Genomic DNA, 27,978 nt, shown 5'->3' with positions numbered 1-27,978 from the left:
TATCAGTTAGACGAATCTCTAGCTGATTCATCACTGGTCCACATATTAACAAAAAAGCTTCCTTTCAATGTTCGTATGACACTGGCAGTATCTTCGATTTCCAGTTGTGAAGAACTGATAGAACATTTACATTCTATCCAATCAGCTACTTCTGAGCCAAATCATATAAATAAACAAGCAAGAAATTTTAATCAGCAAAATAGTAATTTCAAACAAAACAGTAATAATGAAAATCATATAGCAAATGCTAGAGCAAATGCGCAAAGAGCGAAGTATACTGAAAATAATAACAGAGTTCAATCATTTGATAATAATTATAGAAATAAGTTTCAATACCGAAACAGTAAACAGCATCACAAAGAGGCATATTATGATAACAGAGATCACTGGAATAGAAATAATAAACGGAAAATAACCTTCACAAAACAGGACGAAAATAAACAAAATCATAACCAAACAAATACATCTTATACAATAGCACATACAACAAGGACAACACAAAATCAACATGCAAATGACCCACCACCAGACACACAGGAGCCCATACAAGACAGCCTACCACACAAAACCGCCGCCCGCCATGCACTTGAAACGCCCTGTAAACATCAATCCCTCTTGAGCCTTATATTTCCCACTGAAGAACCATCACCGCAGGAAGAGCAACCCGCCACCGAGGAACACCAGGTTACAGTAGAGGAATTATGTAATATGGAGCCCACATGCGATGAACTCGTTTTGAACGCCACACCCGCGCATCAAAGGACCACCACCAAGCATCCGCGCACCGAGCCTACACCCGCGCATCAATCGACCACACCGAGGCACACCAAGGATGGGAAGGAAGACACCAGTGAGTACCGGGAGGACAACATGCAGGATCGGAGGAACGCCCACCGCAAGGCCCGGAGACGGAAACGCCCGAGGCAGACACCGGACGACCGACTGCATGACCGACTACAGGAGAAAAGAGGCATGCACCGCAAGGCCCGGAGACGGAAACGCCCGAGGCAGACACCGGACGACCGACTGCATGACCGACTACAGGAGAAAAGAGGCATGCACCGCAAGGCCCGGAGGCGGAAAGTCAAGCGGAAGAAAAAGAAGTACCGCGCGCGACGATACCAGCCGCATGCCCGTTTCAAACGCCCGAGGAGGATTCCGGACCGAGACCAGGATGGAGGACCGGAGATCGACGGCATGCATCCGCGGCACATTCGCTTTAAAGCAGAAGATCAGCGATGTGACCGGCAAAATGGATCTAATAAATGGAAGGAAACTGGAGCTAACGGAAGGACTAATATGGATTCATACAGGGTTAAAAACGGAACTGAAAGGAAAACTACGATTGAAACATGCATGGATGATAATAATAAAGTGGACTACGTATTGAGTTTGATGAAGGATAAACAGTGTTTAAGAAGATTAAAAGAAATAAGAAATTATAATAAGAGAGTGAAAGTACCTGACTATTACATGTTGAGAGATTATATTGTTAAAGAAATGATAAATGTTCTGATGTATTGTATACTATTTGTTATGGCTGTGATATGGATAAAGGACTGCGTTGTAGGTATGATAGAAGATATTATGTTGTTGTTATTAAAAGAATCTATTATTGATGATGGGAAAGGTAATATTATAAAAATGTTTATTGTTGTGAGCCTACTAATTTATAACGAACTGAAACCAAGAATATTAAATGAAAGTGAGAGGAAAAATGCATTAAGACTACAAGATGATTGGAAAAAGAATGGACTGAAATATATAACCATTAAGGAAGCTAAGAATTGTTTGAAAAGGTATACAAGATACCGAGGTTTTATATTTATGAAGAATAAATCATCATAAGGACAGCCTCATCTATAAATAACAACCGGACAGCAGCCGTAACTGAACGTAATACCGTTCAGTTGTATGAAGAAAGCAAACCAAATTTAACTTGGTGGGAAAATATTTCTAATCTCAAACCGTATTATCGAGACAATAAGCGATAAGAATATAAACAATAATATTTGGATTCATGGATCTACCTGTCAACAAATACGTACCAAACAAACACCAGGCAACACACTTATTTCGCAGACGAGTATCCACTTCGAACAACAACACCTGAAAATAAAGAAATAAAAAATTTAGAAACCATTTTTTAACACCTTTCTTATTGATGAAACAAGAGAATAAATAACTTCTAATGTTAAAAAGCCAACTTACCTTCATGTAGCAGGAAGAAACATCAAGATGGCGACAAGTGACAAGCCGAAGCCAACGTAAACCAGCTGTACACTACGAAAACCAGAGTAGTCAATGCCTATTAAATCATCAAAGTTGATACCCCGAATAAGAAGATCAAGTGTCATATAAATGTGAATTGCATGTAGAGATATTATAGAAATATTATATTATTATTATTTATGTATAAACTATTAAGAAAATCATTAAAATTATCCGCCAAATGATCAAACCGCATAGTTACCACCAAAAGCATTAATCCCAAGTCTCAATGTATTAGAGGAATAAGAAGTTCGTGTTGATAAAACCTACCAAAGATTATCTTTAAAAATATCCATTACATGAAAACAAAGCCCAATTTCTGCAAGAGAATGAAATGAAAATGTACAAGTCACTGTTCTATGTTGAGGGAGAAAATATGTTATACTCTGCAAGTCGGAGAATTATCAGTTTGTTAGGTTGGCAATGATTTTGCACCAACATTCAAATGTGCTTCTGGCCTGAGGGCAGAGCGTGGATTAGAAAAAAGATTTATATTATGTATGGAGGAGGAGATAGTTTATATTGTGTATTGTGTGTAGAAGGAGATTGGCCGATGTAAGGCGTATGTATTTGAATTGAATTTATTTATTGTTGTATATGTTGTTGAATTGTTAGGAGGTAAGATTCTCAGTAGAGTTATTAGCAGACTTTGTAACATATATGATTTCTGATCCAAAACCAACTGGATCATAAAATTTATATTATATTCTCGAATTGTCGTTTTAAATCAGAAATCAGAGGGCGTTTTGTGTCACGTGGTAATTTGAAACCACCAAATATTTCTAAATGAGCCAATAAAATGTAATAGAACTATAAAATTGGAAAGAAGGTTAGACCTATCTAAAGAGTAAATCAACTCAAATCAAGTATTATTAGTGATTAGGAGTAATAGCATTATCAACAACGATAAGAAAATATGTATTATTGTGATTTAATAATTATGAGAACTCATTGGTAAGATCAAAAAATTATAAAGCGGCATAATTATTATTGGCGGATTACAAAAATAAAAAATAAAATAAAATGCATGAACATTGAGGTTAGAGTTACTTGTTTACGTTTTGAAAAGAATTAGTCGATCTTGGATAAATCGATAATTATCCGAACCAATACTGAATGAATCAGCTGATTATTCGATCAACCCATATGACCGGTTGAATCATATAAAATTCACTCATAAAGGATATATTATGTATACTAAAGGAAGTCGATGTGTAGAAATACAAATAGCTATTATTTCTGTATAAATATTTATTATAATCTAAAAAAGCATGATAAATCAAGAGTATAAAAAACTCATATAAAAACTAAATGTATTATCTATTAAAATCGTATGTTACGATTTATTTATGAATTCAATTTAAGATAAATACCCCATATATCTGTATAAAAACTTCTTTTATTAAATTTTTTCTATTATAAAGCCGAGGAAGCCCTGATTCCCAAGGCAACCAATTGTATTGAGTCTATTAAATTGAGGGCCAATCAGAGAGTAGCTTATAGAATTATTCTAGGAAGAAGCAAATTTTTCTGAAAACCTCTTTCTTCTGGCTTAAGATCCCAACCCGAGAGGATGCACATGGAGTTTAGGGTCTTTTCTTATTCCTTTTAAAAATTTTTTAACGAATTATTAAGCCAAACCCTTTTTTAAATGTAATGTATGTTTGTTGAATGTTAATTGTTTGTGAACTCAGTGCTGTCAAGGAGTTCGTAATTGTAAAGATTCCCATAAAAATAGCTTTAATTCGAAAGAAACTTATAAAAATCTGGATCACACGTTAGCCCAGCAGTGACGAAAAGGAGCCTACCTAATTAATTATTGGAAATAATTAATTCAATCCACGAGAACATCCAGAACTTCAGTCAGTGAGTGATAAGTCAAACCAAATGAGCTCATTTGTCTACGTTCAGTGGGGTAATAATTAATAAAAAAGCGCTATTCCAATTAATTAGAGTTAAAATAAAAAGTCACCACGTGTTGAACAATATCACATAGTTCACAAGAACATTTTATAAATTTATTTATTATATGTAGGAAGCTTACTTCCATGCACTGCCCGAATTCATATTAAAAGCCCTGAGATCTCATGTTCGAATATTAATTTATTAAATATTAATTTTGTTTATTGAACAAAACATATCATATCAAACTTATAGACCGAACAGGTTTTTATCTGCAGAATTTTATATTGATTGGAAGTCTAAGTACCAGTATTAAATATAATATATTTATGAATTTGAAATTCATTATTGTGAATATTAGCAAAGCCTGTGATAATTATTCAGATTTTAAAAATAGATTATTTAAGTGAATTATAGTTATATCGAATATTTTATGCACATCTTTTTATGGGAATATATTTTGTGTTTTATGTCAGCATACAAACTTATAGAATTTTTTATTATATCCTAACTCATCTCGTGTTATATAGTTTGAGCTGTTTTGGTACCAACAAATATTTAGCAGCACTTAAAATCATAGAATCAAATAATATTAACCTTATTCAGAGCACTCAATATTTATCATCCTTTGATGATATTCAGTTTATCAGCCAGAACAAGCATATTAAGAAATTATATTAATAAGGTTCCAGTTATATCATATAAGGATCCAGAGAGCTTCAAGAACTGGCGTTGTAAGTTCTAAGGAATTTTGAAAGGGTATATTGGTGAATACTTGTACTCACGACGAGCGTTTTAAGAATCAACTAGAAACAACTATAGTTGGTCCTGATTATTCTCTAGTGGTACATGGTTACTGATAATCAGTCATCAAATATTCTTTTAATTTCCTTACTGGTATTCTTCAAGAACTTCATAGAAGCAGCGGTAAGAATTATCAATACCTGGTCCTTGAACCTTATGGTGATTATTTGTACTTATAAAATTCATGTTTCTACCACTGAGCTAGAGCTGAGGTTTGAACCCAGTAATTTTGCGAGCCGGAAGGCCTTAATTTTTTGTGAATTTATTCGCAAAAGAGGGAATTTAGAGACTGCTCTTATAAATACCAGAAACATCGTATTATCTGTGAAGGAATTGCAATCTACAACTTCTCACAACAGCTTCATAACGTGGGACTCTATCATAAGAGATAACCCCCCCAGGAGCACAACTTCACAACAGTTAGTAGTAACAGTTGATAATAATTGTAAGAGAAGCATTTTAAAGTCACCTCAAATAGTACTTACGTTTGATATGACGGGCAAATGCTTTTCTCGAAACCAAAAATATTGAATAAAAAGGTAGTCACATCATACAAGGTAGACCTGAAAAAAAAACATTTTGATTTACAGCTTCTAGACAATTCTTACTGTTTCAATAGGCCTTACATTTCAATAATGACACAAACACACAAAATCTTCAAACCCTATTTAATTTTATGTAGCCTATGACAGATACATCTTGTGTTTACAATAATATTGACCATGATATAATATAGTTTAAAAAAATTATATAAGTAATTCAATACCTACAAAATAACTCATTAACCAAAGCAATTTTTCATCTCATTCTAAGTGATCATAGACTGTAAAATTCTTCAACTGATATATTATTTACTAACCGTCAGGCTCGCTTCACGAGCAAAGGAATATTTTTATTAGTAAAATTTTTAAAAGCCATTGGCTATAATATGAACAGTAGGATTCCTAAAAGTGGGCTAGTCCAACAATAGTTAACAAAAATATATAAAAGTGAGGCCATCTTGATCAATTTAGTGTTTTCTATTCTTTCTTTCTACTTAGAAGATTTCATAATTCATGTCTCAGCTTTTGTACAATTATATTATAAATAAATTAATCTTACAGATTAGAAAAAAATTCTAGCCTAACACTGAGTTACCTGTGTTGTTGTTGTTAACCTCACTGTGTTGTTATGTTAACCACATAAATAGCAAAAATTATTGTAATATAAATCTTGTTTTACTATACACGTTACTAAACTATGAAAGCTAATTTTCAACTTAAAATTTTAATAAAATAACTTATCGCATTGAAGCTTTGGACAAAAAGAATCCATTGCTTTGTTTATGAAAAAAATATTTAGTTTATATAGAAACAAGTAGAAAAATGTAGAGAGACTAATCTGGTAAGAATGTTATAGGCAGCGCTAGTATCAATCTTCAAAACGTCACGGATCTAGTGTATATGCTATATATAAAATGATGACGTTCTAAGTCGACCGAGTGCCTAGTGATGACGTATAACACCTTTGCTTACAATGTCGTCCGAGTGGTTTGTCGTCCGAGTGGGTACCCACCATAAGGATGAAAGCCGCGTATTGACAGACGCACAGATTGGTGGAAGGCAAGCATTGGCGAGGCATTGTGCGTCGCACACATGCCTCGGCATTGAAAAAGGCACAAAACTCACATTACAAGGCGTTGCTTGACATCTGAGATCTGAAAGGAAGTGGGACATAAACTCAACAATGGTCACTTCTATAGTGAGTTTCTTATTAAAATGGCAGAGGAGAAAAACGTTTCTGATCCTCTGTCTTGTCAATGCCTTCTTGTAGATCAGTGGTCGCCAAACTTTTGAGCCAGTGAGCCATTCTAGCATTTATAAACCTTGAAGTGAGCTACTAAACTAAACTAAGGAATATTAGTCCAAAGAAAGTATGCAAAATGGAATACAAATTCGTTTATTATTTATTATTATGTTCATTGGAATATTAGTTATACAGGAAGTGTAACAAAAAAGTTTAAATGTTCATTTCAATGAGAGAAGTGGAACTCTTTTTGGCCATCAAGTATTTTCTTGAAGTTTGGAGAGTATGTTGTAGCCGCCATTCTGATGCAGTTGTCCAAATGTTCATCAGTCAGTCTGTTCCTGTATTTGTTTTTTATGAATTTCATACCTGAAAAAGTCGCTTCATACAAGTATGTAGAGCCGAATATAGCTTTCAACCTCAATGCAACTTGAATCACAATAGGATACTTTTCTTTGAGCACTAATGGCAAGATATTTCCGGTTGTAGAAAGGGATCTTAGAGACAGGTCATTTTGAAAATCAATAACTTCCATTTCAACTGCTGCCTGATCTCCACCGAAATGTTTTACAACACAAGCTGCGAAATCTTCTGTTTCGATCTCTACAAAGGGAGCATTGATGAACTGTGCCACAATGTTTCTGTTTTTGAAATCATGGAATCGTTCATCAAATTGTTTTCTCAAGTCTGAGAGAATTTCCACATAGTCGTGGTTATTTCTGGGGTGTTGCAGAGGATTTTGTCCTTCAACGGTCTGCTTCAGACTAGGAAAGTGCTTATATTCAAACTGGGTTGAATTATTTTCCCACAGCTCAAGCTTTTTTGAAAATGATGTTACATCTGAAATCATTCCACCGATGTTCTTATCTTTGCCTTGAAGCTGCAAGTTTAAACCATTCAACTTTTCAGTTGAATCGGTAATGAAGGAAAAATCTTGTAGCCATGTGGGATCTTCCAGTTAGTGAGATGCTCACCCCTTTCTTTGAAGAATTTGACCAGTGCAGGTAGCAACTCTTTGAAACGTTTCGAAACTCTGCCTTTACTAAGCCAACAAAACTCTGTATGAAGCAACAGATCACCATACTGGCATTCTAATTCTTCAGTTAGTTCTCTGAATAGACGTCTTTGAAGTGAATGTGCTCTTATTTTATTTACTATTGTGATGACTGTTTTCATGACATTGTTTATACTTAAGAACTTTCCACACAGTGACTGTTGGTGTATAATGCAATGATACAACAAAAATGTTGGTAAGTCTCTGTCTTTATGACACAAGGCAATAAATCCTTTCTCCATGCCTACCATTGCAGGAGCTCCATCTGTAGCTAAGGCCACCAACCTATTTACAGGAATATTTTCAGATTCAATAAGCTTCTCAAATGCTAAAAATATATCATTTCCAGTAGTACCCCCAGTAAGCGGCATAACCTTTACCAATTCTTCTTTTGTTTCAAAATCTTCAAAAAATACCATTCTTACAAAAATGGCCAACTGAGCTGTATCAACTATATCAGTTGATTCGTCGAGTTGTAAGGAAAAATAACTACAACTATCAAAGTCAGTTTCAAGCTGTGAAATTACATCAGAGCTTATAGCTTCAACCCTTCGCATCACTGTATTAGCAGAAAGCTGAACAGATTTAATAGCAGACATGATCTCAGCTTTGTTTTTGAAGTCATCAAATAATGTATCTGCAGCTTCTAAAAATGCAGTTTTAATAAACTCACCATCTTTGTAAGGTTTCCTATTTTGAGCAATGACCTTGGAAACCCGGAATGACACCTCGGTAGCGGCCTTGTTTTTGTCCAGTGTATTAACACTCTAACCGAAACCCCGGTCTGACAGGCCCAAGGGAATTTTTGTTAACCTATATTGGCAACACTGCTTAACGGTCACGCCCCATCCCCCCAATACCTTCCTTCAATCACCTCCCCAACTCGGTGACATATTGTTTGTTCAGTTCCGTTCAGTGTCTTGACCTTGACGGGTGAATTGTCAAAAACGTGCCGGTCTGAGAAGCCCAGGGTTTCGGTGAACGTTGTTTGGAGTACAGTTTTCCATATGTTATTTCTAGTATCTTTTAAGATTGGGTTTGGCTATTAATTTTATTTTACCCATTTTTATTGCATTTATTACACGAAATTATTCAATTTAAGTTCAAAGTTAAAACAGATTTTGTTTATACAAGCAAGGATTCAAGTATTAGTCTCTTATTCTACAATAACTTCTTATAATGTTCTTGTTTTTTATAATTAAATAAAATTACAGTTTTTATAAAAAGCATTGTTTTTACTATCCTACATTCTTGTGCGTATTCTAGAGCAATATTTATGAACATTACTTAACAAAAACGCTGGAAAATGCATTACTTTACTATGGTGGTCTCACAGGCCCAGGGTTTCGGTTGGCGTTATAAAAATAGGGTTTCGGTAATAGTGTTAAAAAATGTTGATTGTTGCACATTTAGCTGAGATTTCAACTGCATCACCTTCTCTCTTCTCAGAGCTTAATTCAGTGGATATTCTTTTTCAATTCCACTGTGAACTGTCTTGAAATGACGCTCAACATTTCCTTTCTTACCGACTGAAACACTCACATTACAAAGTAGACACACACATTTATTTTTCACTTGTGTAAAAAAGTAATCCATTTCCCACTCTACATGAAAGTGGTAGGTTTTTGGCTTTTTGCTTGAACTAGCCATACTAAAAATAAGCAATGAAAGAGTTCAAAGTTTAAACATATGCACCAACTAGAGTTAAACAAACATGGTAGAGGCATAACCTCACTCTGGCTACACGTGACAACAACAGTCTGCATCACGAAACAAACCACAGTCTAGAAAACACATTAGGATAGGACAAGTCGCGACATTAGGATAGGACAAGTGGTCCCCATTGTTGCTAGCACTCCTGACCTCCAGCATGTAGAACTAATTCTATTCCCAACATGCGATTGGACTAAAAACAGTACACTTACACAGTCACATCACAGTCTAAAAACAAAATATATTTTATTAAGCCAGAAATTATATTTTTCAATAATTTGATAATGAAATTTCATAATTACAATAAAATATTTTGTTAATTATTAATTCCACATTGTTAAAAGATGATCTGGCAACTGAGCAGAGTGAGAAAGAGATAGCACTATCCGCTTTGTTGGATGATAGACAGGGATAATAGTACCATTTCTAATCAAACACTGTCATTATAACGTGGATCTCACTATAGCAGGACAGAAAGAACAACAACAACTCATCTTGAACTGTGGAGAGAGAAAGCCCAGGTCACTGAATCTGCGGCCTGAGGCACAACCACCTGCAGGGAACCTCTGGTAAAGTGTATAGAAGTCACTAAACCAGCTACTGGTAAGAGTAGCTAAGTGTAAATCAAATAATTATGATGAAGTGGGGTTACCTGGACGAAAATATGGACATTACTTCCTACTTACTTACTTCATACTTCTGTCATTGACAAGCTTCCTGGATGGACGGCGTCTCTTTGTATTCCGACCTAATTAGTCAACATTGACTATAAAAATATTATTTTGTATACAGTACTAAACTTAAATGTTTTGAAATCCGAACAACAGATCGAGATGATTATGTGGATTTTTGTATCACTCAGTTTACATCAAATTAGATCAGCCTAAGGACTTGTTGGCCTCAAAGTATTCAGCCACAGAGTAGAATGTCACCCCACGCAGCCAGGCTCTAATCCTTGCACCAAAACTTCTGTCATCCAGATCCCTCACCATGTCTGGCAGCGCATTAAAGATCTTCTGTGCCAGTACAGGGGAACAGTCTCTTTTCTTGTTCAATCTGCAATTTTAGGTTTGGGTACTTCAATTTTAGCTTTTCCTCTTGTATTATAGGAATGCTTATCGGCTCTTCTTGTCATTGAGTGATAATGAATTTTTATGTGTTACAAGGAGAGCAGAATGTACTGGTTGAACACTGTATAGATACCCAGTCTCGAGAATTGTTTATTGTTTTTGAAGGGACGGATTCAAGGATCCAAAGGTTCAAAGAACCCCACACGTCAACCGAAGCTTATTGTGTTCCCAAGAAGTATGTTAGTTAGGCAAACCAATACCTATGTCCTTTACAAGAACCAGGAGTTTTTCCCTATACTAACATTCCATTCATCACCTGGTTGCAACCCTTGTCACGATCCGCAATCCAGTGTGATATGCTTGGCAGTCTCTTCAGACTGATTAGTTCTCATGACCTACATAGGTTCCACTCCTGGCCTTCTTTGTAGGTCCTTCCGCTGAGGAAGGGGCGGCCAAGTTGCCTCTAGGGCGCCCAGCCACCCCTGACTCAGCCTCTTAACCAACATTTGTGCCTAGAGTTTCACTCATCTCTGGTCTCTTGAGTTTTTTATTTTTGGGTCAAAGGCTTCACCTAAATGGCCGCCCTTCTTTGAGCAGTGGTGAGGTTTGGTATCTCCACCCACAACTCGTGACCTATGTGAGTTCCACTCCTGGCCTTTTTGTAGATCCTTCTGCTAAGAGAGGGGACGCCAAGCTGCCTCTAAGGCGCCCGGCGCCGGCAACCCTCTACTCAGCCTCTTGACCCATATTTGCACCTGGAGTTTCACCCATCTCTGGTCTCTTGGGTTTTTCTTGTTTTTTTTTGCGCCTCTGAAACTGCCCTGATGGGGCCAGATCCCATAGTTTTGAAGGCAAGGCATCTTCTGGAGTTGCCTTGAGGTCCATTTTAGTCGCCTCCTATGACAAGCATGGATACTGTGGGTGAATTCTGGTTTTCAACACATTCTTGAGTACAATGATCGACTCAAAGCTCCCCCAACCCACAGGGGGCAGTCTCGAGGAAATCGACCAATAGTGATCAAGATAATTATTCTGCTGAGTCTAAAATTTCTCATTAGCTGTGGAGTAGTCCAGGACCAAGTACATCTGCAGTGCTATCCCTCTCATGGATCACCCCTGCACCCATGTATAGACTTAGTGCCGGTTTTTGAGCTAGGATTTAGCTAAGTCCTAGACTTTAAACAGCTGGAGTCAGAAAATTGGCTTTCAAGAACGGGGCATAGTCAAAGCTTTTATAACAGTAGTTGTAATTTTTATTTTATCATTTCTACAATTGGAAACGTTTTTGCTTGACGAAATTAGACATTCCTAAATAATTCAAAACAGCTGAAACTTTACACTATTTTCTCTTTATTTTATTATGTGTTAAATTTTCTAGTTTTTCGAAATTTAATTCAAATGTGACTATGACAATGAGTGCGACTACGCCCCGTTTTGGAAAACCAATTTTCTGACTCCAGCTGTTTAAAGTCTAGGACTTAGCTAAATCCAGAGCTCGGAAACCGGCCCTAAATGTTAGCCTCAAACAATGCTATTGTTGCAGCTATTTTTGGAAGTGTTGACTGGACAGGAAAGTAAGAGAGATCTATACTTTAGTGTTGGAATATAATAATTCATGTGAAACTATATTTTGTATTATTTCTATTGTAATGTCAAAATTATTCATGTGTTTGAACAACTATCATGGTGGCAGCACTGTCATGGTGATTAAAAACGCAGTCAATATGTAAAATTGTTTTCTTTGTGAGTTTCCCTTGTCAACTCTTTATTCTTTAAAAGTAAAACTAAAACTTTATCAGGTTATGGGCCCAGATAAAGGCCAAAAACGTAAAAACAAGTGAAAAGTTTAATCTTAAAACAAGTAAAACATGAAAAGTGATTATTGGTTTTTCTCATAAAATAATAGTAAAAGGTAACCTCAAAATGGCGACAATGGATGGGGAAAATTATGTGCATAAGCTGAAGGATGCAGATTCATTCACTATGTGGGAATTTGAAATTAAAATATTACTTAAAGCTAAAGATCTGATGGATGTGGTAGATGGAACTGAAACTTCAGAACAACAGGTGAAAGTGCTGATAAGATTAAGATTTTCAAAAACAAAGACGCAAAAGCTCAACATTACATCTTGATGATGCTGGACAATGATGTAAAAATACATATTATATCGTGTAATAGTGCCAAGGAAATGTTTGACACATTGAAAAATGTATTTAAACGTGACACAACTTAACAAAAATGTGCTCTTCTTCAAGACTTTTATACATGCATGTTCTCTACAGATAAAGACATGATGGGTAACCTAACATACATTCAAAACATCACATACAAATTGAACAGACTTGACCAGAAAATCGATGAAACAATGGTGATTACTAAAATACTGAGTGTACTCCCAGAACAGTATAAACATTTTTCAAGTGTGTGGGATTCTACAGTAAACACAGAAATGACTTTGGATAATCTAAAGGCTAGACTTCTCCAAGAAGAAATTAAATGGTCAGGTGAGAGCGAATCTCTGGCGTTTAAAACAGTAAGACAAGAACGAGGTGAGATCAAGGCTTCTACTTCCAATAGTAGGACAACAAAATGCTACTCCTGTAATGAATATGGACACATTCATAATAACTGCTCAAATAACAGGTCTAAACAAAAATTTTGTACTTATTGCAAAAAGTCAAATCATTATGAAAAGGATTGTTTTTTGAAAAACAATAGGTCTAGTGATAACAAGTCATGTAAAATCTGTAAAAAAACTAATCACAATGGAAAAGACTGTTACTTTCGTAATAAGGCTCAAAGTAAAACATCTTTTCTAACTCAAGTGAATAGTTCAATAAGTCATAGCCTAAAAGCAACTGAGGGTCAGGATGTCTCCAATAAAGTATTTATCATAGATAGTGGTTGTACACCAAACCACATGACTAATGATGTCAGTATTTTAGATAATGTAAAAACATGTAAACAAACGATATGTGTTGCCAAGAAAGATCAAAGTATGGTAGCATTAGCTTTAGGAGTTGTAAACTCAGAACAGTGTATACTTAAAAATGTTACATATGTCCCAGATCTGACTAATAATTTAATGTCAGTAAATGCAATTACAGAAAATGGTGGAAAAGTTTTGTTTTCTAAAAGTAAAGTCCAAATCATGAAAAACGAAATTGTTATTTTGGAAGGGAATAAAAATAAGCAAGGTTTATATGAGGTTCAATTGAAAGAAGAAATTAAAAATAATGTAACTTTTGCAGCATATGCCAGTAAAATAGGTAATCATGACAAGGCTATAGTGAATCATATTTCTAAGAAGATTGACAAAGATTCTGAATCCAGTTTCTCAAATCATTCAGAAGCAATGAATTGGCATAGGAAATTAGGTCATATTAGTTTCAAGAATCTTGAAAAATTATCCAAAATTTCAGTAGGAATTCCATCAAATGTATTGAATATTTGTGAAGAGGAATTTTGTAATATTTGTCCAAAAGCCAAACAAGTAAGAAACCCTTTCAAATCCATAAGAAATAGAGCATCAAATTTTTTGCAAGTAATTCATTCAGATTTATGTGGTCCTATTGATCCACAAACTCATGATGGTAAAAATTATTTTTTGACATGTGTTGATGATTTCAATCATTTTTGTAAAGTCTATTTGTTAAGATCTAAGAATGAAACTGCTACTTATTTGAAAGAATATGTCTATGAAGCTGAAGCTCATTTAAATCTCAAAGTTGCTAAAATTAGGTGTGATAATGGTGGGGAATATGTATCTAATTGCTTGAAAAATTGGTGTAAATCACGGGGAATTGTGCTAGATTATACTTTACCCTATTCACCCCAACTAAATGGAACTGCTGAACGAATGAACAGAACATTAATGGAAAAAGCAAGAGCATTAATTTTTTATTCAAATTTACACAAAAGTATGTGGGGAGAGGCTGTATTAACATTTGCCTATCTTATAGATCATAGTCCAACTGTTAGTATTGATACAACACCTGCTGAAAAATGGTATGGTAGAAAACCGGATTTGAGTAAATTAAACATATTTGGTTCTAAAGTACATTCAAAAGTATTGGGTCCACTTAAAAAACTTGGCAGCAGAAGCAAAGAGGCAATTTTTGTAGGATATGGCCCAAATGATTATAGATTATGGGATCCAGTAAAAAGAGAGATTTTTATCTCGAGAGATGTTTTGTTTAATGGAAAAGAAGAAATGTTCTATTCAAATGAAACTGTAAAAGACCAAAATGAAATGCTTGTAAAATGTAGACAAAATAGAAATGATTTAGAAAATCAGAGAGAACAAGAAAATGTACAAGAAGCAGAGATGATGAATGAAAGAGAATAAGAAGCAGAGATGATGAATGGAAGAGAACAAGAATTAGAGATGATGAATGAAAGAGAACAAGAAGCAGAGATCAGGAATGAGATGAATGGAAGAGAACAAGAAGCAGAGATGGTGCATGAGGATCAATTAGAAGAAGTGAATCAACATTATAGTTTGAGACCAAGAAATAATAATGAGACTACCTGCTAGATACAATGATGGACAAGTAATGTCAACATTTATGGAGAGTGAGGACAGAGAAAAATGGAAGGAAGCAATAAATGAAGAGAAAGTATCTTTGGAAAAGAATAATACTTGGAGTATTGTTGATGAAAAAGAAACTACAGGAAAGGAAATTTTAACAAGTAGTGGGTGGGTATTCAAAGTAAAAGATAATGGGATATATAAGGCTAGGTTAGTTGTTAGAGGATGTCAACAGAAAGAAGGTTCAATTGATTTTAAAGATACTTTTAGTCCTGTTGTAGACAATGCATCATTAAGAATTTTGTTTTCAATTGCAGCGCAGGATAATTTGAAAATCCAAACATTTGATGTAAAAACTGCTTTTTTGTATGGGGAATTAGATGATGAAATTTTTATGAGAATTCCAGAAGGATTTGGTGATGAAGAAGGAAAGGTATGTAGATTGAAGAAAGCCCTTTATGGATTAAAACAAGCCCCTTCTCAATGGAATAAAAAACTAACATCTTTTCTAAAGCAAGAAGGTTTACATCAACTAAAATCTAATCAATGAATTTTCAAAGACAGTTCAAATGAACTTTATTTAGCCATACATGTAGATGATGGAATTTTGATGAGCAAGGATGAAACTAAAATGAATAATCTATTGGAAAAATTAATGAAAAATTTTGAAATGACAGTAGATAAGAATTCAGCTAGTTATTTAGGTTTGGAAATAAGACAAAACAAAGAAGGCATTTTTGTAACACAGACAAGCTATTCTAAGAAAGTTCTTGAAAATTTTAGTAGGCCTATGACTGGCAGTAAATATCAAAATACACCCATAGTAAAAAATGACCAAATTGAAAAGCTAAGAATAGATTTTCCCTATAGAGAGGGGGTAGGTAGTTTGCTATACTTAACTAACAAAACAAGACCTGACATGTATTTTGCAGTCAACTATGAAAGCCGGTACTTAGATAAACCTAGTGCTAAAGATGTACAAAATGTTAAGAGAACCCTAATATATCTAAATGGATCAAAAGATGTTGGTTTTTTTCCCAGTTGTAAGTCAAATGTATTGAAAGTTGAAGCATATTGTGATTCAGATTATGCTGGTGATCTAAATGATAGAAAAAGCACAAGTGGGTATGTTATATTGTTAGGAGGAGCACCAATTATTTGGAGCTTTAGAAAGCAACCAATTATTGCCTTATCCACAGCAGAAGCTGAGTATATTTCTGCTGCAGAGTGTTGTAGAGAATTGAAATATTTGAAGACTATTCTTTCAGAATTGACTAAACAAAACTATAAATACAGTACTTAATGTGGACAATCGAAGTGCTATCAAGCTAATTAAATCAGGTCAAATGAACAGGAAAAGTAAACACATTGATGTCAGGTACCATTTTGTAAGCGAACGATTTCATAATGGCATGTTTAAAATAAAATATTGTTGTTCAGAAAAACAGCTAGCTGACATATTTACTGAACCATTATTGAGTAACAAATTTTTGAAGTTTAAAGATATGTTGGTGACTATGTAAAACAAGTAATACAAGTGATGACTTTCTAACAAGTAATTCTGATTAAAATCTTTATTATCATTCAAGAAATAACAATTTAGATGTAAACTGATTTTTTGTTAAAACATTTTGACATTAAGGAGGAGTGTTGGAATATAATAATTCATGTAAAACTATATTTTGTATTATTTCTATTGTAATGTCAAAATTATTTATGTGTTTGAACAACTATGGTGGCAGAACTGTCATGGTGATTGAAAACGCAGTCGGTATGTGAAATCGTTTTCTTTGTGAATTTCCCTCGTCAACTCTTTATTCTTTAAAAGTAAAACTAAAACTTTATCATTTATGATGACAGTATTTGATTCAAATTGGTGCTTTTCTATCATTTGACAAAGCAAATATAGTGAGGTCCACGTTAGAGTGGCAGTGGTGAAAGATAGGAGAAAAACGTTGCCGAACCTCTGTCTTGTCATTGCCTTGTATAGACGGTAGCTGATAACTGATCGATACTTAACCGATTCAACCTGATTACAGTTCAGTTTGTGCAGAATTTCAATAGTTATCTATTAGTCTAAGCCTCATCAATTTTCCTGTGAAATCGACCGTTTCAGTGTAAATTTAAATTAATTGGTAGTAATGCAGTGATCTATCTCACAGAGAAAATAATTTATTTTTGAATGTTTCATGATTTTTCAGCATTCATGCCATTTTCAAGTGTTAATAGATTATAATGAACATTTTTTATGATCATTTTATCACCATAATATCCGAGGTAGTCGAGAATATGATTTAGAATTGTTTCATTCAAAAGTAATGAGTATAGAATCAATTATCAAATCTTATACAGAGAAAGCTCAATTAAAATTGGCCGCCAATTGATGAAGTTCTAGAGATCACCGCTAGATGTCTTTGGTTATCTTCAGGGATACTTTTGAGTCATTGGTTATCTTCAGGGATACATTTGAGTCGCTGACTCGGGTGACCCAGAGCCGAACAAGATGGCGGCTGACCCGGGGCAGACTAGTGATCCCCAGTGAACTCTAAACTAACTGGAACGGGCTGTCCAATGCTTAGCTACAACCAAAAGTGTGTAAGGCGGAGTGAGTGAGACAGGCATACCGTGTGGGATCCCCTTCTCTCTCGTACTCATACATTCAAGCAGGCTGTTGCAGCTCTTGAGTACGATTTTTCATTTTTAAAGTTTAAAAACGGATTTGAATGAGTATTAGGGCTATTAGTATTAGATCACAACCTTTTCTCTTGAATATTGTGATGTATTTTTAGTGAAATGCGTAGAATTGAATAAAAATACGACCGAAAAATGGTGATGTATTGTTTTGCATTTGGATGCAAGAATGGGCATGTCAAAGGAAATGAAATAGGTACCATTTCACAGGTAAGTCAAACATTTTTATTCTGTTAATTAATTTGAAGAAATCTTTTTGTTTTACATACATTTTCAATACTTCTTTCTATATTGATCAGTTTATTTGACCAAAAATAAAACAACAAATTTGGTTATATTCCTAGTAAGTTATACCGTACTGTGATAGTTTCTATGTTTATTGAAAATTTCGGCCTACTTTATAGCATCTAGAATAAAAAACATAGTTGAAGAACAAATTAATCCTTATTCAAAAAAGAATAAATAATATCTGATGCAGAAATTGTGAATGTTTCCCTACAAAGACTATCATTCATTCTATCACACATTCTATGTATGATGTAATTTATGGATATAAATTTGGTGTTAAGCATCAGCATATAATAAATAGAGTATATTTATCATAATATTTGTATATGGTATATTATGTAGGTACAGTAGGCGTATCATACATTTTATGTATAATGTATAAAATAAATTTAGTGTAAGTAGCAGCATATAATACTAATAGAATCTGATAGTATAATACTATAATCTAATAGAATCTATGAGTACGAAAAAATAAACATTTTTTGATGAATTTTGTGTAAACACAGCTTTACAATAATGATTAATAATTCGGTGTTATCATCATGAGATGACATAATTTATTTTAGGTACCTACTTTTATTTTGAAAAATATGATATTGCTATCAGCTGAATTGTAATTAATTTTGAAATCTTCCTATTTCAAATAAATTTAATAATCGTTCAATTTACAATTATAAAATAATTTTATGTGTATAATTATATGTGTATTATTGTTTATATAATTTATAATTATATAATAATTATTATTCAGCATATTTTACTGTTTGCTTATCATATGGTCATAATTATAATACAATTGATATAATGTTTCTTCATAGATTTCTTTGCATCATTTCTGAAACTCCCATACTGATTTGAAATGTTATCAGAATACCTAGTATATTGCTATCATTACATAATTTTATAATCCTGTGTTATTGAATCATCATAATTTATTTTATTTACCTACTTTTATTGTGAAAAATATGAGATTGGACTATGAGCCTGTTTTTTTATTCCCAATCATTTCATGACAGTTTATATTTGTCCTTGTTAAATGAATAAAAATAAATGAATAATACACTTCTCTTAAATCTGGCCCAAAGTTATTCCCATGCTTGTGAAAAGTTGACAATACTAAAACTACTGCAGTCACAAATAAAAAAATTCTTTTCTTTATTAATATTCAACCTATTCCATTATTTTTGCTCTCAAAAAGTTAACAATGAACTGCTCAATAAAGGAAAAATAACGCTTCCGTGGTATAAGACATACAATATAGAAATAAAATAGAAATTGAGACTGTGCAATGCATTCTCCCGTAAGAGCCAATGCGTAACAAAATGAACGAATCCCACAGCAATGCGGGTTGCCTATCTTTACCAGCTGCCTCACTTTTTTTGTGTTGCTAGTCCATTCCAGTTAGTTTAGAGTTCACTGGTGATCCCATGGAACGACAACCAGACATCGACCGGTCAATGTTGTTCGGCGCGTACTTTTCAATATTCGGATGGCGCGAATATTTGAATAAAACACACACACACTGGTGTAACACTAAACGTAGGTTATGTTTTGCAAAACAATCATGGCTTATATGCTGTAATAAATGAGTTTATTCTAGGAGAATTGGATAAGGAACAGAATAACAATTCATATTAAAATATATAAATATATATTATAATAATTATTATGATGCCCCAAACATTGTAGGGCCAGTTGCTGCTGTTGTTGTGGAGGAATTGGGAAATCCTTCAAGTTTTTTCAATGAATTATTCCAACAGGAACGTAATAATACGAGACCTCACAACTTTTGGAAATATAATAATCACTTTATAATATGAGTGAGTTTAAAAGCCATTTTAGAATGTCTTGGCAAACCATGCAGATGAAAGATTCCATACTATTATCATCAGAATCTTTTCACTGAAATTTTGTGAACATGGTTAATGTAGCATTATTCTATTCTCAGGTCACCTACTGAAATAGAACAAGTGGGTCATGGTGTAGATTTTGGATCCTTGTTTAATAATCATGAATACATTATTATAGGCCCATATTTTTTGGCGTCATCAAAGAGACCACTGCACTAGTCTTCATTGAATGAAAATAATACCATTTTCCCTAAATAGTATATTTCGCACCTAGGGCCGAAAATGAGACTTTTCCGGCTCGAAATAGGTTTTCAAGTTCAAGGCCTACGGCCTCGGACTAGGGAAGATTGAGAGCCAGAAAACATTTTTTCCCATGGTGAGAACGTTATTTTTCGCCACACAGAAAAATAAACAATATAAATATGAGAATAATTGTTTATTAAGCACTTCCGAAAGCAAAACAGGAAGGTCATAGCTCTAGCAAATCTGAGGTAATCTGAATATCAGGAAATTGTCCAAGTATTTTTATTTTTCATTCTGATTTGTATAAATAACCTAAAAGATTACGTTCAATTATGTAAGAGGTTGAGTTTATACTTTTTATTCTTCCAAATGACAATAAGATGATATTATTATAAATGTTTTGATTATTGGATAATAAACACAAATAATGAAAAGTTTTTCGATCAGCTGTTTTAGCACACTTGAAATTTGGCCAATCTGAAGGTCAATGTCAACAATGCTTGATGTCGTTGACTTCGGAAGTTTAGGTTAGAAGTTCTATCCTACTCTGAAAATCGAATTTGAATAGTTTATAATATATATCTTATCTGTATTTTATCCATCCAAATAAAATGATAGTATATTATTGCAGAATACTTATTCAATTCTAGAAGCATAAACTGATTCTGTTTCATAAACCATTTTGTAAACACATTCACATCAAATCAGAATTAGAAGCATAAACTGATTCCGTTTCATAAACCATTTTGTAAACACGTTCACATTAAATCAGAATCAGCTGACTTCAAGGTTATTTTACAGCCCTAGGGCCGTAAAACTTTTACCGGCCTGGTCAGAAAACAATCATTTTCGGCCTCCATATGACGCACGAAAACCAGCTCATCACATCCAAGTGGGGCGAGAAATATATTTTGGATGCTTTTAAATCGTATAAAAATAAAATCAAAAACTGATTTACTTTTGAGATTTTAAAAGAACCAAAATGAGTTTAGAATTAGAGTCATCATTACATTTTCTAAACCAAACTTTTATAAAAACTTTTTGAGAGACTAGTTTCTGTTGTTGCACCATTTCTCTTGAGTTGTAACTCATCTCAAGTAACTGGTTTGTTATTTTATTCGAAATTGACTATCTATATCATTTTTTATAATGAAATCAGTGCTGTGGACTATTTTGAATTATTAGCATTTATTTCCAATGACCAGGCATTCCTGGATAGATCGATCGTGTCTTCAGTTATAGGATGGTCATAGTTGACTAGGCCCAACTATAGGCCCGCCACAAAGTAGATCCATGCTAATCCATGAAAAGCAACCCACGCCATGCGATGTTTTGTAAACCATTGCTAGGCTTCTCCAGACATCTGTGTAATACATGCAATGAATAATCCACTTGTCAGCTGATTGATTATGAATAATTCTATATCAATGGTTTACAAAACATCCCATGGCGTGGGTTGCTTTTTGTGGATTAGCATGGGTCTACTTTGCAACGGACCATATGAGCGTATAATAGAGGTACTGTAAGATATACGCCATAAGAAAAACACATGGTGTATTTCAAATCAAAAATTGGTAGATTGTTTGGTTTTTTTTATTAAATTCCAATTTTACAAAGATTAACATCAACATTTTCAGGTGCTCTTAGAAGTTATAGGAAGGAGAATTAATCAGCCAAATATATAATCATATGCAATTATAAAAATACCTCTTGAGGAGAAAATACTTTTTTTGCCCCACTTGGATGTAATGAGCTGGTTTTCATGCGTCATATGAGGTCGAAAATGATTGTTTTCTGACCAGGCCGGTAAAAGTTTAACGGCCCTGGGGCTGTAAAATAACCTTGAAGTCAGCTGATTCTGATTTGATGTGAACGTGTTTACAAAATAGTCTATGAAATGGAATCAGTTTATGCTTCTAACTCTGATTTGATGTAAACGTGTTTACAAAATGGTTTATGAAACGGAATCAGTTTATGCTTCTAGAATTGAATAAGTATTCTGCAATAATATACTATCATTTTATTTGGATGGATAAAATACAGATAAGATATATATTATAAACTATTCAAATTCGATTTGCAGAGTAGGATAGAATTTCTAACCTAAACTTCCGAAGTCAATGACAACAAGCATTGTTGACGTTGACCTTCAGATTGGCCAAATTTCAAGTGTGCTAAAACAGCTGATCAAAAAACTTTTCATTATTTGTGTTTATTATTCAATAATCAAAAATCAAAACATCTATAATAATATCATCTTATTGTCATTTGGAAGAATAAAAAGTATAAACTCAACCTCTTACATAATTGAACATAATCTTTTAGGTTATTTAGACAAATCAGAATAGAAAATAAAAATACTTGGACAATTTCCTGATATTTAGATTACTTCAGATTTGCTAGAGCTATGACCTTCCTGTTTTGCTTTTGGAAGTGCCTAATGAACAATTATTCTCATATTTATATTGTTTATTTTTCTGTGTGGCGAAAAATAACGTTCTCACCATGGGCAAAAATGTTTTTCTGGCTCTCAATCTTCCCTAGTCCGAGGCCGTAGGCCTCGAACTTGAAAACCTATTTCGAGCCGGAAAAGTCTCATTTTCGGCCCAAGGTGCGAAATATACTATTACAGTTTGGATGTTGAGCAAACCAGAGATATTCTTATGCTGATGACACATAATTTTTCTCAAAGTACTGCTCATAGAACATTCTATGAGATAGTGGATGTCATTGCAGCTTCAGTAGATGAACATGGTCTACACTCTTGCAGCAACAAAAGTCATCTGATGTAATTAATAACAGCCTTTACCAACTTTATAACTTATGCTTGCTACATAAGAACTTTCTTTAATACAAGATTATCACCCGGTTGCACAACGGTCTGTTAACTTTTAAAAAAATAAATAGAATTCCATTATCAAATTTCAGAATACTTAATCGGCTAAACATAAACTTAAACCCAATAAACTTCACTCATTTTCATATCATTAGAAAGTTTGTTATTCTATGGAATAGGCCTATGCATAATATATATTATAAAAATTATCTCTTGCTTTCTATAAGAATAATTTTATTTGCTATGCAGGTCATCTGCATTTCATAAGGATTGATTTTAATTTAAATTCAACAGCTCAAGTACTGAAACTTTATGATTTTTGTTTTACAGGCAGCTCGGACTTCCTCCAGACCTATCTGAAAGAAAACTATGGCCACATTGAGATGGCAGCAGGTGAGGCGCTTTCATGCAATCCTCTTATAATATAATTTCTATTACATAAAAATCTGGTGTGGTACACTCACATAACTTTCCTCGCTCATTTAACTGCAAGCCTCATTCTTAAACGAGAATAATTTAGCGGAATAACATAATGACGATTGGCGGCAACATATTTGAAACTACGATCAGACTTCTGTATAATTATGTGTATATATTATTGTTTTTAGAGTAGTTTTTCCTTTGTGTAAATTGTGAAATTCGATGATTTTTTTTTAAATCGTCAAAACAGCTGTTCTACAGATTGAATATCTCGACTATGTGTTCTTTTTATAAACTGCTCTACCTACCTACCTCATGCACGAGAATGTGTTTACAAAGTCCATTTCTCAAGGATGGGGTGGACCCTATTAGTTTCCAAGGGAGAAGACTCATACCAGTTGATAGAGCTGATAAATAACCATACAGAGTATGAATTTGAAGTAAATCAGTCAAGTCATTTTTGAGAAAATTGTGAAAAACATGGTTTTTTAGTAATTACCTACCTCATGCACGAGAATCGAGAAGGAGGTTACTAAGTTTATTTCTCAAGGATGGGGTGGACCCTCCATTAGTTTCCCAGACAGAAGACTCATGCCAGTTGATAGAGCTGATAAATAACTATACAGGGTATGAATTTGAAAAAAAATCGGTCAAGTTATTTTTGAGAAAATTGTGAAAAACATGGTTTTTTAGTAATTATCCGCCATTTTTCTCATGAATATTACGGAGCTCCTGCAATTTTCCCAGAAATGAGACTCGTGTCAGTTGATAGGGCTTGTAAATAGCTATCCATGGTAAAAATTTGAAGAGAATCGTTAGAGCCGTTTTCAAGAAAAACGTGAAAAACATGGTTTTTTTAGTAATTATCCGCCATTTTTTTCCTTTGTGTGAATTGTGAAATTCGAAGATTTTTTTAGTCATTTTTTAAAAATCGTCAAAACAGCTGTTCTACAGATGAAATATCTCGACTATGTGTTCTTTTTATGAACTGCGCTACCTATACCTACCTACCTCATGCATGAGAAGGAGGTTACTAAGTCCATTTCTCAAGGATGGGGTAGACCCCCATCAGTTTCCCAGAGTGGAGACTCATGCCAGTTGATAAAGCTAATAAATAACCATACAGGGTATGAATTTGAAAAAAATCGGTCAAGTTATTTTTGAGAAAATCGTGAAAAACATGGTTTTTTAGTAATTATCCGCCATTTTTCTCAAGAATATTACAGAACTTCTGCAATTTTCCCAGAGATGAGACTCATGCCAGTTGATGGGGCTTATAAATAGCTACCCATGGTATGAATTTGAAGAAAATCGTTGAAGCCATTCTCGAGAAAACCATGGATAACATGGTTTTTTAGTCATTATCCGCCATTTTTCTCAAGAATATTACGGAGCTCCTGAAATTTTCCCAGAAATGAGACTCATTTCAGTTGATAGGGCTTATAAATAGCTATCCATGGTATGAATTTGAAGAAAATCGTTAGAGCCGTTTTCGAGAGAACCGTGAAAAACATGGTTTTTTAGTAATTATCCGCCATTTTTTCCGCCATTTTGAATTTAATTTTATTGAATTTCTTATTGTCGGATCCTCATGATATAAGGACCTTAAGTTTAAAATTTCAAGTCAATCGGTTGATTAGGAATGGAGTTATCGTGTTCACAGACACACACACATACACACACACAGACCAATACCCAAAAATCATGTTTTTGGACTCAAGGGACCTTGAAACGTATAGAAAACTTGAAATTAGGGTACCTTATTTTTTTTTGGAAAGCAATACAGTACTTTCCTTACCTATGGTGATAGGGCAAGGAAAGTAATAAATTGAATTGAATGGAATTGTGGTAGATGGAGTAGGAATTGAACACTCTGCATCCCATACATTTTACCCTGGAATGAGACTGTTTAATAAGCTTCCAACAGCCAAAAAATTGAGAATCAGTGATCCCATTCAAACAAGCAGTCAAAACATGTTGAGAGAGAAAAAACTATTTTTATAACAAGAAAATAGAATAACCTTATCTTCTAATAAAGTGCTTAGATTTCATGAATTAGAGCTTTTAATTTAGATATTGAGATTGGAACAAATCAAGCTTTTACTGTAATTGATATTAATCTAGAAATAACCATTATATTTATTGACCGAACAGTAGTGAGGTCTATGTTTTAACTCGGATTTTCTTTTGTCTGTCTGTATGTAATGCGATTACGGTCAAACGCGTTGATAGAATTTTATGAGATTTGGCAGGAATATTTCTTTTTCAACTAAGCGTCGATGTATACACAAGATTTTTTGACATTTAGCATTTGAAGGATAATATGAAAAGAAAAGGAATTCCTCCATACTCTGATATCATTATATACAGAGTGGGTGAAAAGTCCAAGAACGGCTTAATATCTCATACACAAAGGTAATTTGACGGTAAGTGTAATTGAGGATCCTACTAAAATTGAAAATACCACTTTACTGTGACTTCAAAAATCTGGTCCGCCATATTGAATGCAACTTTGTTTTTTTAAATAGGAAGGTGGTCATGCGATACATAATTTCGATGCGGAATTTCATGAGAAAATGAATGGTAAAAACCACATATCGATATCTCAAACTGTTCCGGAGATATTCACATTATTAATCAATACTATTCAAAGCAGAAAGGGAAGAGAAAAGTATGAGAACGGCTCAGTATCTCATGGAAAAATGTGATGTCAAGGTGGGTGTGATTGAGGATCCTACTAAAATTAAAAATACTACTTTACTATGAATTCGAAAATCTGGTCCGCCATATTTAATGCATCTTGATTCTTTTAAATAGGAAGGTGGTTGGTTATGCGGTACATGATTTTAATAAGGAATTTCTAGACAAAATGAACTACGAAAACCGCGCATCGATATCTCAAAACGTTTCGAAGATATTTATATTGAAAATCAATACCACTTATCTATTTTATTTTGATTTAATTGTATTGATTTATAATGCGAATATCTTCCAAACGGTTCGAGATAAGGATGTGCGGTTTTCGCCATTACAGAACAACGAGAAGAAAATACAAGTCTTTTAGATGAGAAAACTGCGTGAGGTCTACTGTTCACAGAACTAGTAATAAATTCTTATGGCGTACTTTTTCATAAAAAATAAATATTTATTCAGCTATTCCTGTTAGTGAAACCAGGACCTCCTATATACTACCCATATAGGAAGTCCTGGTGAAACCCCGCAATGAGTAATAAGATATGGATTGCTAATGAATACGAAGAAGAAGAAGAAGAAGAAGAAGAAGAAGAAGAAGAAGAAGAAGAAGAAGAAGAAGAAGAAGGAGAAGCTAATAAATTCAGAGACCAATTGTCAAAATTGCTATTATAGTGGGCATCAGTAATTTGTTGATGCATAACAATGTCCTACAGGCCTTTAAAGTCCCTTCAAATCAATCAATAACAGTAGAACTGCTCGAAATGTGAATAAATTGTCTGCTAAAATAGCAAACAATGGCGCGGCATCTATATGGTGCTCATCAAAGTTTCACGAGCGTTTTCCCGGCCAGACGGAAAATTTATGTTTGTATTTACTTTTCACTTGGCGTTTGGCGTGGTGGCTTCTCCAATTGATTGCTACCTTAGCCTACTTTCTGCTATTCTACACTAGTTGGGCCACAGAGCTCATACCACGAATTCGTGATACATTTCCAAATTCCCATATTTTCAAGGTACCTATTAAATATATTTTGTTCTATCAATTTTTGAATAATTGCAGTGGAGTAGGTAGCTGAAAAAAAATTAAAAAACAACGAGTGAAAAATCGATTCATAATAGACCTAATATACAGAGTGAGTCATATGTATGGAAACCCTTCAATAAATTGGAGACTGTTGTAGATATAATACTGTAACTTTCAGGATAAGTTAATAGTCATCAAGTACTGTACCTTTTGACATACAACTGAATTTCAACCCCTCATAAGGGGGCCAATTAGTGGTTGTAACTCCAATATTTTAAATGTAAACACCCATTGTGTGGTACATAATTTCAAATGCCTTTTTAAAACAAGAAAGATGGCATCGATAAAAATGTTCTATGACACTTGTATCTAAAATGGCGGCTGATTGAAGTTTCAGTTTTTTAAGAAATGAGGGGTTGTAACTCAAATATTTTGAATGTAAACACCCATTATGTGATACATCATTTTCAAGGTCTTTCCAGAACAAAAATGATGACATTAATAATAAATTTTTTATGAAACTTTTATCCAAAATGGCGGCTGATTAAATTTTCAATTAAATCTTGAAAAACTAGAACTTCAATCAGCTGTCATTTTGGATAAAAATGTCATAAAAATATTTGATTGATGTCATCTTTTTCGTTTTTGAAAAGGCCTTTAAAATGATATATCACACAATGTGTGTTTACATTTAAAATATTTGAGTTACAACCCCTCATTCCTTTAAAAACTAAAATTTCAATCAGCCGCCATTTTGGATACAAGTATCATAGAACATGCTTATCAATGCCATCTTTCTTGT

At 33.9% G+C, this 27,978-nt stretch overlaps 1 protein-coding gene across 1 annotated transcript; it reads left to right on the top strand.

Annotated features, from left to right (window-relative positions):
- The first annotated feature begins 20 nt into the window (after positions 1 to 20).
- Positions 21 to 17,680, top strand: LOC120351985. The gene is made up of 3 exons (XM_039431352.1): positions 21 to 984; positions 1,069 to 1,314; positions 17,560 to 17,680. Exons 1-3 carry the CDS (start codon positions 833 to 835, stop codon positions 17,678 to 17,680), a joined length of 519 nt encoding a protein of 172 aa, XP_039287286.1. The 5' UTR covers positions 21 to 832.
- The last annotated feature ends 10,298 nt before the right edge of the window (positions 17,681 to 27,978 follow it).

This window comes from Nilaparvata lugens, chromosome 6, assembly GCF_014356525.2.
Source record: "Nilaparvata lugens isolate BPH chromosome 6, ASM1435652v1, whole genome shotgun sequence".
NCBI classification, from domain to species: Eukaryota; Metazoa; Arthropoda; class Insecta; order Hemiptera; family Delphacidae; genus Nilaparvata; species Nilaparvata lugens.
Note: the sequence above shows the minus strand (reverse complement) of the source record. Positions and strands in the feature narration are given on the sequence as shown.